General features: G+C 43.8%; 1 protein-coding gene and 2 non-coding genes across 3 annotated transcripts; all 3 read right to left on the bottom strand.

Moving 5' to 3' along the window:
* Positions 1 to 4,798: 4,798 nt before the first annotated feature.
* On the bottom strand, positions 4,799 to 10,230 carry LOC125531744 (F-box protein At5g18160-like). Its single transcript, XM_048696028.1, has 2 exons — positions 9,900 to 10,230; positions 4,799 to 7,312 (listed from the first exon to the last, which is right to left on the bottom strand). Exon 2 carries the CDS (start codon positions 7,026 to 7,028, stop codon positions 6,099 to 6,101), a length of 930 nt encoding a protein of 309 aa, XP_048551985.1. The 5' UTR covers positions 7,029 to 7,312; positions 9,900 to 10,230; the 3' UTR covers positions 4,799 to 6,098.
* Positions 5,328 to 5,509, bottom strand: LOC125531745. Its single transcript, XR_007293490.1, has one exon. It is a non-coding gene; the product is annotated as a small nucleolar RNA Z112 (small nucleolar RNA).
* Positions 5,560 to 5,640, bottom strand: LOC125531746. The gene has a single exon (XR_007293491.1). It is a non-coding gene; the product is annotated as a small nucleolar RNA snoR77Y (small nucleolar RNA).
* Positions 10,231 to 12,738: the final 2,508 nt, after the last annotated feature.

Raw genomic sequence — 12,738 nt, 5'->3', positions numbered from 1 at the left:
GGCGAGCGAGGAGGAGGAGCGCGCGTGTAGGTCTCCTCTTCTCATGCTCATACAAGTGGTCGAAGAGCTCACCTTATAAAGAGGTGGAACTCTCTCTCAACTTTCGGGATGGGACTAAACTTTAGCCTCACTCACTCCACTCACATGTGTGCATGAATGGGCCAAGAGAATTTCAAAATTTTAGTTGGGCTTTCGGCCAAAGGCCTGCTAGCAAAATTCCAACAACCATGTCATCAACTTGTACAAATGTCACAACAGATCTCACAGTTGCTCATACATAACATAAGGTAAAGGATGCCCAGAAAGAGCACACTAATAACTTCCTCCTCCAGAACACTGCTACTTATATACTTCTCTGCCACCTTGTCCCAATGAATGAAGCAATTCACTCATTGCTGGTTAGCTGCCAGAGCCATGCCCTCCTCCCCTCTTGGGTCCGCATCCTTGCCCGAGCTGAGCCACTTATCCGTAAGCAAGTAGCCTGACACGATGGCCCCGGTAAAGCCCACGAAATCGTTGAGTCGCTTGGTAAACCGCTTCGAGCGCCTGCGTTGTTCAAATGAAACAAAATCTGTCAACGAGTTACTGTGAGAAGGAAGGATCAGGGGAGAAGGGCAGCACGTGTTCAGAGTTTATACCACAAGGGGTCGGCAGGCCTAGGATCGATCTGCACGGCTAGCTGCTGGAGCATACGTATGTTCTGAAAACCTTCCTTGGTGAGGCGAGTGTTGTATCGCCGTTCCGTGTCGGCAATCAGACTGAACAGCTCTTCCTTCTTCTGTTTGATTTCCTTGAGCGCGTGATACCTCCCAATCTGGCCATGATGAACAAGATTAGTTCATTTAACTAAACACTAAGAAATTTACAACACATTGCGATTTCTTTCCTTTACAGATAGATACATCAACTGAGAGCATGGCTACAATGGATCTAGAATGTTATTGCAAGCATGCCTAACAAACAAAGAGTATCACCATGTGCTAATATTTGCAAAAGATGTGTCATCCTCAAATCATGCTTGCTTATGGCCAACATTGGGATTTCCAAAACAATTTGGTGTTTGCCAAACCTGAGGAGAAAGGTGTGGCAGCTCCCGGGTGTAGGTGCACCCGCATGAACAGTACACTTGAAAAAACGATGAAACGAAGTCGAAAAAATCCGAATTTTTTTGACATCAAACTAAATCAAAAGTTTTAGCTTTCTGCGAAATTCCGTGACCAAATAACATTTGAGGAGCCATCAGCAAAGAAAACAAAATCACTCCTGAAAAGTGAACACAACTTTGAACACAGATTTTGTTACTTTTGCTGAGGACTCCTCAAATGTTATTTGGTCACGAAATTTTGCAAGAAGCGAAAACTTTTGATCTAGTTTGATGTCCCAAAATTTTAGATTTTTTCAATTTTGTTTTGTATTTTTTTCAAGTGTACTGTTCATGCGGGTGTAGGTGCACCCGGGAGTAGAAAATCCAGTCTCAAACCTGAGGGGTATGTAACCCGCGTCTTCAGTGTAGCTTGGAAAAGGTTTCAATTACGAGAAATCGAGGGGAGCAATCGATGGATGAAGAGGGTACCTCAGCAGCGGTGGGAGGAGGCCGGAGGGAATAGGCTGGCAACCCCCTACTCATACCTACCAATATTATATAGGCGGCGACCCTGGTCCGAGTCGGCCGCGACCAGGAAACCCTAGCCGCGTCGCCGGCCTCCGACTTGGACACCGATTCTGTTAGCCAAGTGAAGATTTGGATGGGATTCCGTGGGGGGCGAACACGTAGCTTCTTCTTCTTCTTCCAGAGTGCTCGGTTAGGGTTAGGGTTCCTCGCTCGCCTTCCGCCGCCGCCTCCGACTCCAACCGTCGCCTTTTTCTCTTCTCGTAACCGAGCAAGCGCAGTTGCGTTGCATTGCCGCCGGCTTCGGCCCAAGTTTCTCGTGCAAAAGCCCACATTATGCCCATTTCTTCATCCTTCCCTTGTTCTCCTATGGCATCTCCAACCGCGACCTGCAATTTCCTCCCGTATCCGTCTATGAACAGGTGCATCAGTCCGCGGACACGAATACGAGAGGCAGCCATCCAACCGTAAACACATATATTTTGACAACAATTCGAACTATCAGACAAAATTCATTTAAACAAGTCCGCGTTTCATATAAACACAACCGGATGTCATATAAACATGTTGGATTTCATCTAAACATAACAAATTTCATATAAACATGCATTATATTTACATCAAAGCGGTGCTAGTCGGACTCAGGAAGTATAACTAATACATAATCTAAAAGATCACGGGCGCTCGGCTTCGTGTCCGGCCATCAGCCTCGAGAGCTGAAGCTTCATCGTCTCCAATTCCGCCTCGCGCTTTCCAGCTCCGCCTCCGGAGCCCCGGAACTGAAGTTGTCCGCCTCCACGTCACCGCCAAGCGGCTAATCCACCACTGATGTTGAGCCCACCAAGCTTGGCGTCAACGGGAGGGGAGGAGCGGTGGCCTTTCTGGGACCAGAACGATGGCGACCTACCATGCACTACTCTTCCTCACTGCCGGCGACGCCCGCGGACATGTCGGCTTCATGGTCGTCGCGATGGGGCGTGGACTAGGCGATGTCCTCCTCCTCGTTGATCTCGCTGAACACTGCCTTGCCCGCATAACCGCTCTCCTTATATGCAGCAGCTACCTCCGCCACCCGCTGGTGGTAGCGCTAGCAGATGAAGCAGATCTCGCGGGTGGACCGATAGGACTCGAGCAGTGCCTCCTGCTCCACCAGGTCCGTGTCCGGCGCGACCGTCCTGCCGGCAGCTAGCTGCTCCTCCACCTGCACGTGCTCTTGGAGAAGGTGGTTGTTGTAGGCAGCGTCGGCTTGCGCCTCCCGGAGATGCTCCTCCCACACCATGTCCATGTAATGGGCACTGGCCTCACCGATGGTGATGGTGCAATGCACTAGCGAGGGTGGCGTCGATTCATCATCGGCAACGTCATCCATTGGGACGTCGTCCTCCTCCGGCTACCTGTCGGCTAGCCAGACGTCAGCAATGGCGGCCATCTCCTTCTTCTAGTCCGATGTCAGCCCGTCCCTGAAAGCTTTAGGCCCATTTCTTCGTCCTTCCTTGTTCTCTTAACCAGAATATCCTATTTGATGCATATTGCGTCAAACTGTCAATCTCTTGCACAAACTGGCTATCGAAGCGCTAAGTTGGGCCGGCCCGTTAACGTGTTGCATTGATTCCGGTTTTAGGAACCTTCGAGAGATTCTCAGGCTGTTTTTATTGGTTTTGGGAGCTTTCTAGAAGGTTCTTGAACAAGGTTTTCATTTTTTTTTCTTTTTTGTTACTTTTTTGTTTTTGTTTTTCCTTTTCTCATTATGCATCTTTTTCGTTTCACTTTTTTATTTTTATTTTTTCTTTTGTTCGGAAATTTCAAATATTGTTTGAACTTAAATTTTTGTTCACATTTCCAAAAAATGTTCATGTTTCAAAAAATCTTTAGAAATTTCAAAAACAATTATCGTTTTCAAAATATATTCATAATTTCAAAAGAATCTCATTTATAAAATTTGTTGACAATTTCAAAAAAATGTCTGTGTTCCAAAAAATGTTCTCGTTTTCAAATTTGTTCATAGTTTCAAAATTTTGTCCGTGTTTCAAAAAATGTTCCTGAATTTCAAAAAAAAATCTCACTTTCAAAATTTGTTCATCATTTCATAAAAATGTTCATGTTTCAAAAAATGTTTGCAATTTCAACATTTTATTCGCAATTTGAACAAATATTCACATGTTTCAAAAATATTTCGCATTTCTAGAAAAGCATACAATACAAATTTTGTTCGCATATTAGAAAAAGTTCGTTTTTAACTTTATTGGTGCTGAATTTAAAAAATGTACCTGTTTTCCATTTTTGTTAAAAAACTAAAAACTGTTCGTGATCTTAGAAAATATTCGAAAATTTCAAATAATGTTCGTGTTTTTCATAATTTTTTCGTTTTTCAGAAAATGTTAATTTCTGAAAATTTGTTCCTGTTTTGGAAACTGTTTGGGATTTGCAAATTTTGTTCGTGTTTCATTTTAAAATTAGAATTACAAAACATTTCCACTTTTCCAAAAAAGTTGGAATACAAAAAAATGCAGCATTTCAAAACTGCTCGCAATTTTCAAGAAATGTTTTCCAAATCTCAACGCTGCTATGGCGGGGATGACGAAGCCATGATATGATTATTTCCGAAGTGAAAGTTGAGCTGATCTTAGGGTTTTGCCATGTGTAGTTAGTTGGTACATAGCTAGAAAATACAATATAAATGTCTATTAAAAAATATTTAAAAAATACGATCCTAGCATCGCATACACCCACATGAACAGTGAAAACAAATAAAACGTTCATGATGAGCAAGAAATTCAACATTTTGGGACATGGAATCTCGCTCACATACACCTACATGAATAGTGAAATCCAAAAGAAATGTAAACACTTTTAAAAAATCTAACTTTTCTTAATAAACATTTTTTTGTGATGGAATGGCATTCATCAATGTCTAAAAAATAAATTCAACATTTTGGGACATGGAGTTTCTAAGCTCACATGCACCCAGATGAACAATGAAATCCTAAAGAACTAAAAAAACTGATTTTGTTTGATATATAATTTTCTGCTATGGAATGACATTCGTGGATGTCGGAAAAAGAAACAAAATTAATGCTCTGAAGACTATTTTTAAAGCTTTTTGGAGCAGTGATTATATCTTTTTTGCCCACACATCCACGAATGTTACTGTTCATACCATGTGCATACGAGCTCAGACAAGAAACACACTTTCGAACATTTTGGTCCAATATAGGCAAAAAAAATACAAACAACAGTTTGCAGGGGTCGCAGTGTTTACAATATATTCATGGTAAAAATCAGGTAGATGGATGCTAACCGCAACAGGTAATACAGGAAATGAGGTGATGAGTGGCCTTCTGCAATGTGGCAAAAGGAGTAGTGTCAACAAAGTTTGAAAAATATATAGCTGACAAATTTCAAAAGAACAGAAGACGGTAAGCTCTGCTACTAAGAAAGAAGCCATGCTAGCTTGGAACCTTAAACTCATCACAGGCCTGTATCTCAGAACCTCTTGGACAGGTTAGTCGAAAACCTAGATCGACGGAAATTCGGAGTCAATTCAATTGCTGGACAAGAAAGGCTTGTCTCCGACGGTTGGTCGCGTCCCTCTCATGAGAACCGGCTCTGTAAACCGACTGAAACGTGGTCTCAGGTACCTATCAACATGCAGAATGTTCCCAGGCAGATTTACATTTACAGACAAGAATATTAGAATAAGATACTATGCAAAAAACAGAGCAAGCAAGATTAAAGAGAAATCACACAAACAGCTGAACCAAACCAGGTACAACTGGAGACTCCAGCACAGACCAAACCACAAAGGTTATGGCCCAAGGAGGACGCTTGCAGTGGAGAAAAGCAGCTGTTGTTTACAGTGTCATGCGACACTTCATATGGTTGGAGATTCTTCACCGGGATGATATAATATGAACCAAGTTAACAATATAAAAAGTAGAAGACTTAAGCGGTTTAAGCCTCAGAAAGCCACAAAAATATCATCATTTGGAATCTGACGGTAATTCCAACATAAAGCAAATCATCATAGGCTTAAATTGCATTCTAGATCTAATTTAGAAGATAAGACTGCCCAACAATCGTTGGGCGAAAAAACCCGAAGAAAATGACAGAGACTGCATCTCCCATATTTTCTTGATGGAACTGATTTCTTAGCAAATATGGTAGACACTGCTGCACTGATTCTCTACTAGCACAAATTCATCCCACACATTAACAACTTAGGAAGTAATTAGCACTTCAAAGTACAGCCAGCACCATTCACATTACTTAACAACGCGTAGTGAAAGTAAACAGGAAAGAAATAGCACAGATGTATAGCATATATACTCCCACACATCACGATGACGCTCAAGGCAGCACAAAAGGCACCAAGTGATAGCAAAGCCATATAAATTGTTCAGTTCTACTAGTACTATGAAGTAAGGACTAGGGTCATGCTCATAAAGGATGGACACTCCGAAGGTATACATGGTAAACTAGAAGTACCACCTTATAGCCCTACGAACAATGGAGGCTCCGTATACACAAATCTTTCTTCTTGCATCTCACTGAACGGAAGTGGAATCAGGCTCTCCTGGATGTACTGATTAGTGAAGTATACTGGATGCTTGGCCTCTTTGATTTCGACATAACCCAAAAACATTCCATCAATGTCACAATGCAACAGAAAGTCAGGACCCTGTGGGCCAGTACACGAACAGGTCAGCAGCTCACGCTGGTTAAGCAGCGCCATCTTAGAAATAAATCTCACACTTAAACCAAACTGTGGTGACGTCTTCATCGCTAACAAGTTAATCCGGTACTTCAAGGCCCAGTCCTCAGCATCATAGTCTTGCATAACCCAAATCTCTATGGTAGCATTACTGCTGCTGCATGAAGCAAGCTTGTCGTCCATCTCCAACAACGACAAACGACAGCCCAGCTGGTCAGGACTGCGCATCCACCGGAACGTCTCAGTTACTGTGTCGAACACCATAATGTCCACAGGAGTCTCCATGTAGATTCCTGTTAACCAGTGCAGGTTGCCGCGGTGATTGAGTTGTGAACTATAGCAGGAATCAAAAGCATCTTGACAACTATATCTTGGCAAACGCGATGACACTGACGGCCGACTGATGCTTCTCGGCTTGTCAGATCCTACCGTGAGAACGTAGCCACGATGGCAGACATATGAGAACCAGAGCACCCGGTATTCCCCAGATGGTTGGTGCCGGTAGAATCCGGCTATGTAGAAGTCGGAACCCCATGGCGATGAAGATTGAACTCGGGGTTGTGGTAGTGGAGCACATTTGCCAGTGGTTGGGTTGCAGATCCAGAAATAAGATCCGCTGGACAAGATAAGAAGGCCATCACAGGCACCCACGAGTTTAATTAACTTAGAGTGTCGAATGATTGGTGAGAGCTTTTGATTGGAGGCCATGGCACCATTGTCACGGAAGACAACGAACCCGACTCCTTCCCGCCCAGGGATACACTGTCTGATGACAGGGAGCGAGGGCTGGCGGCAATGATTGTCGAGCACGAACTTGTTGGTGGAGGTGGCACTGTGCCACAGCTTGTGGACAGCGCGGCAGCGAAGGACGTCCTTTGGGGGCAACCGGACTAGGATCTCTTCAATGACAATCTACTCGGGCAGGTCGTCAAGGACGGTCGTGTGGCTTCTTTTCGTCATGGTGGTTGACCGCCACTGGTGTTCTGTCAAATCTACAGAAAAGAAGAAAAAAAGATGGACATGATTGAGTTTACCTGTACCCCTAAATTCAACTTGCCAAATGCATAACAGTATTTGGCATAGGTCAATAGAAATGTGATACTTTATATTCAAATGTTCTATGGCAGAGTACTGCTATGAAGAATCAAGCATATAAAAGAGCATCCTAAATCCACAACGGAAATACTAACGCTTACACGTGTGGACGTTTTATCTCGCCCACACACGTGGATCCATGTCCGTTTATGGTTGCACGAATCTTGGCATGTTTATGGTGCCACGTGGGACTGGGCTGGTGTATGGGCATTCATTCGGTCACCCACACGTCCGTTTTCACCACACGGAGGGACCGGTGTGTGGGCATTTAGCAGTTCGCCCACACAGAGGCTGGTGAGTGGGCATTTATCAGTTCGCCCACACGCCCGTCTCCTCTCCCACACCCAAAACTGCCATTTGCCATGTGTTTTGCAGGGTACATGGCAACTATCCAAGTGTGCTTGTAAGCAGATGGCAACTCTCTTTTTACCCGAACATGCCAGTTGACATGTGTTTTGCAAGGTATATGGCATCTACCCTAGTGTGCTTGTAAGCAGATGGCAACTCTCTTTTTATCCGAACATGTTATTTTGTCATGTCTCTTTGTAGCGCTACACGGCAACTACCTAGTGTTAGTAGGTGGCAACTTCTAAAATTTTCAAATCATGACAACTGTAGTAAATCAGACCATACATGGCAACTGACTAGTGTTAGTAGGTGGTAACCCCTAAACTTTTCAAATCATGGCAACTATAGTAAACCAGACCATACATGACAACATCTGCAGTTGTCCAAAAATGGCATATGGCACTTGACCTGAGATGCAACTGCAATTGAGCAACCATGGCAACTGTAGTTGTCCGACATGTCAACTGCATTTAAACGAACATGGAAGAGGGTCCGGACCATGGCAACTGCGGGGCGCGTGGTGACTGTCACGCGTGGCGTGCGGACCATGAGGTAGGAGGCCTGACGTACGGGCATGTGGGCATTTCTATTTTACCTACACGTAGACGTGTGAGAGGGACCGCGAGAAAAAAAAAAGACATGTGAGCATTACTTGTTTTGCCCACACGTAGGCGTGTGGGCTGATCCCCTTAGACACCACACAAAACGTGTGGGCAGACCCCTTAACGCCCACATGTGTGGGCATTATCGACGTCTATCCACAAAAGTGTGAATTTGTTAGTTTTGCAATTGTTGTCCACTTGTCCCAATCCAATGTAATAAGGGCGACGCTACACGTTCACCGGTGGAAATTCAAAAAGGATCCGCCACCTTTCTGACCATTGGATTGATACATTAATTACCGTCCGATCTACCAATGTAACGTAAGCAGCCACCCTTTGCAACAAGAGTGGTGTTTCTGCAACAGTCTGCTTGTTGCAATTACTCGAGCCTGCACTTTTTATTTTTTGCAACAGATATTTTTTTAGAAGATCCACCGCCTCATGAGCCGTTCGATTGCGTGATACGAGTCGTTCAATTATCTTGTCTAATTTCCCGCAACGATGCTCTTGTTGCAAGATCTGCTCTATTCTGATTTCCTGCAATAAGACCTTTGTTGCGAAACCTCATCTTCTATAATTTCCTGCAACAAAACCCATATTGCAAAACCTCTTCTTCTCTAATTTTCTGCAACAAGGTCTTTGCAAAAAATGCAATAACGTCTTTCGCCGCATCTAATTTTCTGCAACATCTTCCGCCGGGTCTAATTTTCTGCAACAAGATCTTGTTGCAAAATTTGCAACAACAACTTCTATCGCGTCTAATTTTCTGCAACAAGACCCTTGTTGCAGAAATTGCAACAAGACCTCCTCCGCATCTAATTTTCTACAGCAAAACCTTTGTTGCAAAAATTGCAACAAATTTGTTGTTGCATATGAGCTCGAGGAGGCGAGAGCCATGGACGCCGGCACTCCTCCAGGACGGCGGCGACATCGAACGGCGAGCGACGGCAGATGCAGCTCCAGAGGCGGGTGGTCTGGTCCGGCGGCTTCTAGCGCAGGCGTAGCCGGCTGGCAGCACCATGGTGGCCGGCTTCCAGCATCTACGGACCAGCCATGGGTTGCTGCACCAGTCACCGGCCATGGAGCGCTTCTCGTCATGGACGAGATCAATACTTCACTGAAAAGACGCATGGTGTGGAGGCATGCTGTGACTACAGAGGTAGATGTAGAGGATGAATGAGGGGAAAAAAGGAAACGAGTGGCTCACAGTGAAGATAAGAAGGGAAAAAGATGCACGGTGATGGCCACATGGGACGCGTGGCGTGCGTATGAGGCGGCGGATGGAGCGGTAGAATCCGCCGGGTGATAGTTAGCGTTTCCCTAGTATAAATTGGCAAATCATAACTACTGAGATGGACATTCATTCAGCGTACTATTTCAATGTAACAATAATTACTGCAGGAACATGTCAGTAGTGACTAATGAATAGAAGGTTCTAGTGACCGCGGTTGAGATGCCATCGAACATAGTCATGCATAATTCGTCAAAAAAACAAGGTGAGTTAGTGGGGGTTCCAAGTGCAGTTTCGTCTTACCAGTACCAGAGCAGCGGGTGCCTCCTCCCGCTCCGCCGCTGCGCGAGTCACCGTCCCCGGGAAGGACGGCGGCGACGCTCCCGGGAGCGGATGATGCGAGGGCTCGCTCGTCACTGGGAAGCAGCCGCCACCCGCGGCGACGGGGAGGAGGGTGCGGCGAGCCGACGAGGCCGTCGGAGGATCTTCTCGCTGCTGCGGCGGCGCCGGTCGGGTCTGGACTTTTTTTTGTCGGTCGGGGCTGGACTATGTACTGTACGGGACGAACTCTCGACTCGCGAGCCGCCTGTACGAGGCGGCTGCTCGTTTGCTGGTCACGGGGCCCAAGTGTGGGAGGTGATATGTATCGCGCGCGCGATACGCAGCGATGTCGTCGCCCGCAACGCGCGTCCTGCTGACACAGCCTCCCGCAAATAGGCCAGCCCAGGAGCGCTGTTATTTTTTCACCTGGTTTTTTTTCCTATGTGTTTCTTTCATTAGCTCGTTCTTTTTTTAACTCGGTCGGTTTTTAATTCAAAAAAATGTTTGCGAATTCAAAGAAAGTTACTGAATTCCAAAAGTATACACGAATTTAAAAAAACTGTTCTTCAATTCAAAAATTGTTCGCGATATCAGGGAATGTTCACAGATTTAAAAAGTTTTAGAGTTTTAAAATTCGTGAATTCAAAAAAATATACTGAAAATACTCGTGATATCAAAAATGTTCACAGATTTAAAAATATGTTTGTGAATTCAAAAAATCACGAACTCAAGAAAAAACATAAAGTTGAATTTTTTTGGTGAATTCAAAAACTAATCATGGATTTGAAAAAAAATTGTAAATTCAAAAAATATTTAAGGATTCGGAAAAATAATGTTTGAGAGCAAATTTGTAACTTGTGAACAATTCAAAAATTGTTTGTGGATTTGAAAATATGTTCGAGAGCATTTTTTGAATAGATGTGCTTCTTGTTGAAGCAAGGGTCGTGACTTTTCCTTTTGGGGAAGCATGATTGTGCTTCTCGTAAAAGCACATCTTGTGTTTTTCCCTTTTTTTATCTGGGAAGCACAATGCTTCTCGCACTTCTAAAAAAATCATCCAAATCCTAGGAAAAAACAGGCAAAAACCAAAAAAAATGCCATTGAAACCCAAAAATGCATATAGAAAATAAAAATATGAAAGTTGAGGGAGTGCCAGCACGCGATACGTGGCAGCGGCTGGGCGCCCCACTTGGCACGCTCCCATGCCAAAGAAAATGACCCTTATGGAAACCACGGTAACCGTTAGGTAGTTGCTCCCGCGACATGTAGCATTAGTGCCCCTTCAGCGGCTTAAGCGGTACTTGGTGACCTCCTGTGCACGCCTGAAGGACGTAGCCCATTACAGTTTGTCGCTCACTAGCTCAGTTCCTGTCCCATTCGCTCATTTTCATAAAATATCATGCTCCAGTTGACCATTGACTAGATGCATCGATCTTTGACCTGGCCCATTTACTTGATGTTAACTGTTCACTTCTCCAAAAAAATCTAGGTGTTCAAAAAAGTTAATATATTTAAAAAAATGTACATTTCAAAAAAGTTTATGAATTTCAAAAATCATGGGTTCCGCGGATATATAAAAAGTTCAGGAATTTGTGGGAAATGGTACATAAATTTGAAAAAAGATCATGAATTTGAGGGAAAAGTTCACAAATTTGGAAAAAAATCCTGAATTTGAGAAAAAGAAGTTCACAAAAAGGTCTACAAATTTGAAAAAAAAATGTGAATTTGAAGAAAGTTTGTGCATTGAAACAAAAACATGAATTTGAAAAAGATCCTGAATTTGGGAAGAGTTCATATATTTGAAAAAACTCATGAATTTAAATAAATTTGTGAATTTTAAGGAAGTTCACAAATTTGGAAAAAGTTTGCGATATAAGAAAATAAACAAAAAGGGGGAAAGGAAAAGGAAAAGGAAAAATAAATCAATGAAAAACCAGCCGAGCAAAACTAAAAAAATAGACGGGGAAGCATCTAGAAGCTTCCCAAAATCAAAATGCAACCGCCCTCATGAAAACTTGGGGTCCGCTACGTTTTTAGTGATACACTCTAGGTACATCTGACACGATGTGCGATGAGAAGGAAAAAAAACGTAAAAGGAGCAAGCCCAGGACGAAGGGGTGTGCGCGAGTTGTAGAAACGATAGGAATTGAAGCTTAGGGATTAGCCAAGGTCAATGACAGTGCACTATACATTGAGCTACATCTCTTCTTTTCGCAACAAGGCCTAAGGCCATATATTAAGAATTAGAGAACCTTACAAACACACCCATACTGAAAAGGTAAAATTACAATCAAAGTCTTAGGGGTGCCAAGTTCTTCTTACTCATGGCGGCACACCATGAGCGAAGCTCGGTGCCGCCTCTGGGCCTCTGCCTTGTAGAAGTAGCGGCAGAAAAGTCATCAATGCAAACAGGAGACTCTAGTAGCCACGATTTGGAAAGAAAATCACCTCCTCGGAAAAGAGAACGTCAATAAGGGCATGTAGAAACTCCAAAGTCCATAAAATCGGGCTGAATTGAGACAAATCCACTAGAAACCTAAACCCACTGGATCCTAGAAGACCCGCATGAGACATAAAACCACCCTATGCACACATTGAGATGTGGTTTAGAGGGAAATTTAAAGTGGCAGATGTACGAAGGTTGTTCTATATGTTTGAAATGTTCCCAAACCGTCATTCGAGTACCTCGATTCCTCATGACAGTGTGGTTGTCCTACAACTCAAATAAAGTGAAGCTCAAAGCTTCGAGTCACCGGAAAACCACGTCTTTAACCTTTTTGAAGTAGGGGGGGGGGGGGGCACCCATCTCCCAAATAAATTT

The sequence above is a fragment of the Triticum urartu genome, unplaced genomic scaffold, assembly GCF_003073215.2.
Source record: "Triticum urartu cultivar G1812 unplaced genomic scaffold, Tu2.1 TuUngrouped_contig_7994, whole genome shotgun sequence".
NCBI classification, from domain to species: domain Eukaryota; kingdom Viridiplantae; phylum Streptophyta; class Magnoliopsida; order Poales; family Poaceae; genus Triticum; species Triticum urartu.
This window is presented reverse-complemented; position numbering and strand designations above follow the sequence as displayed.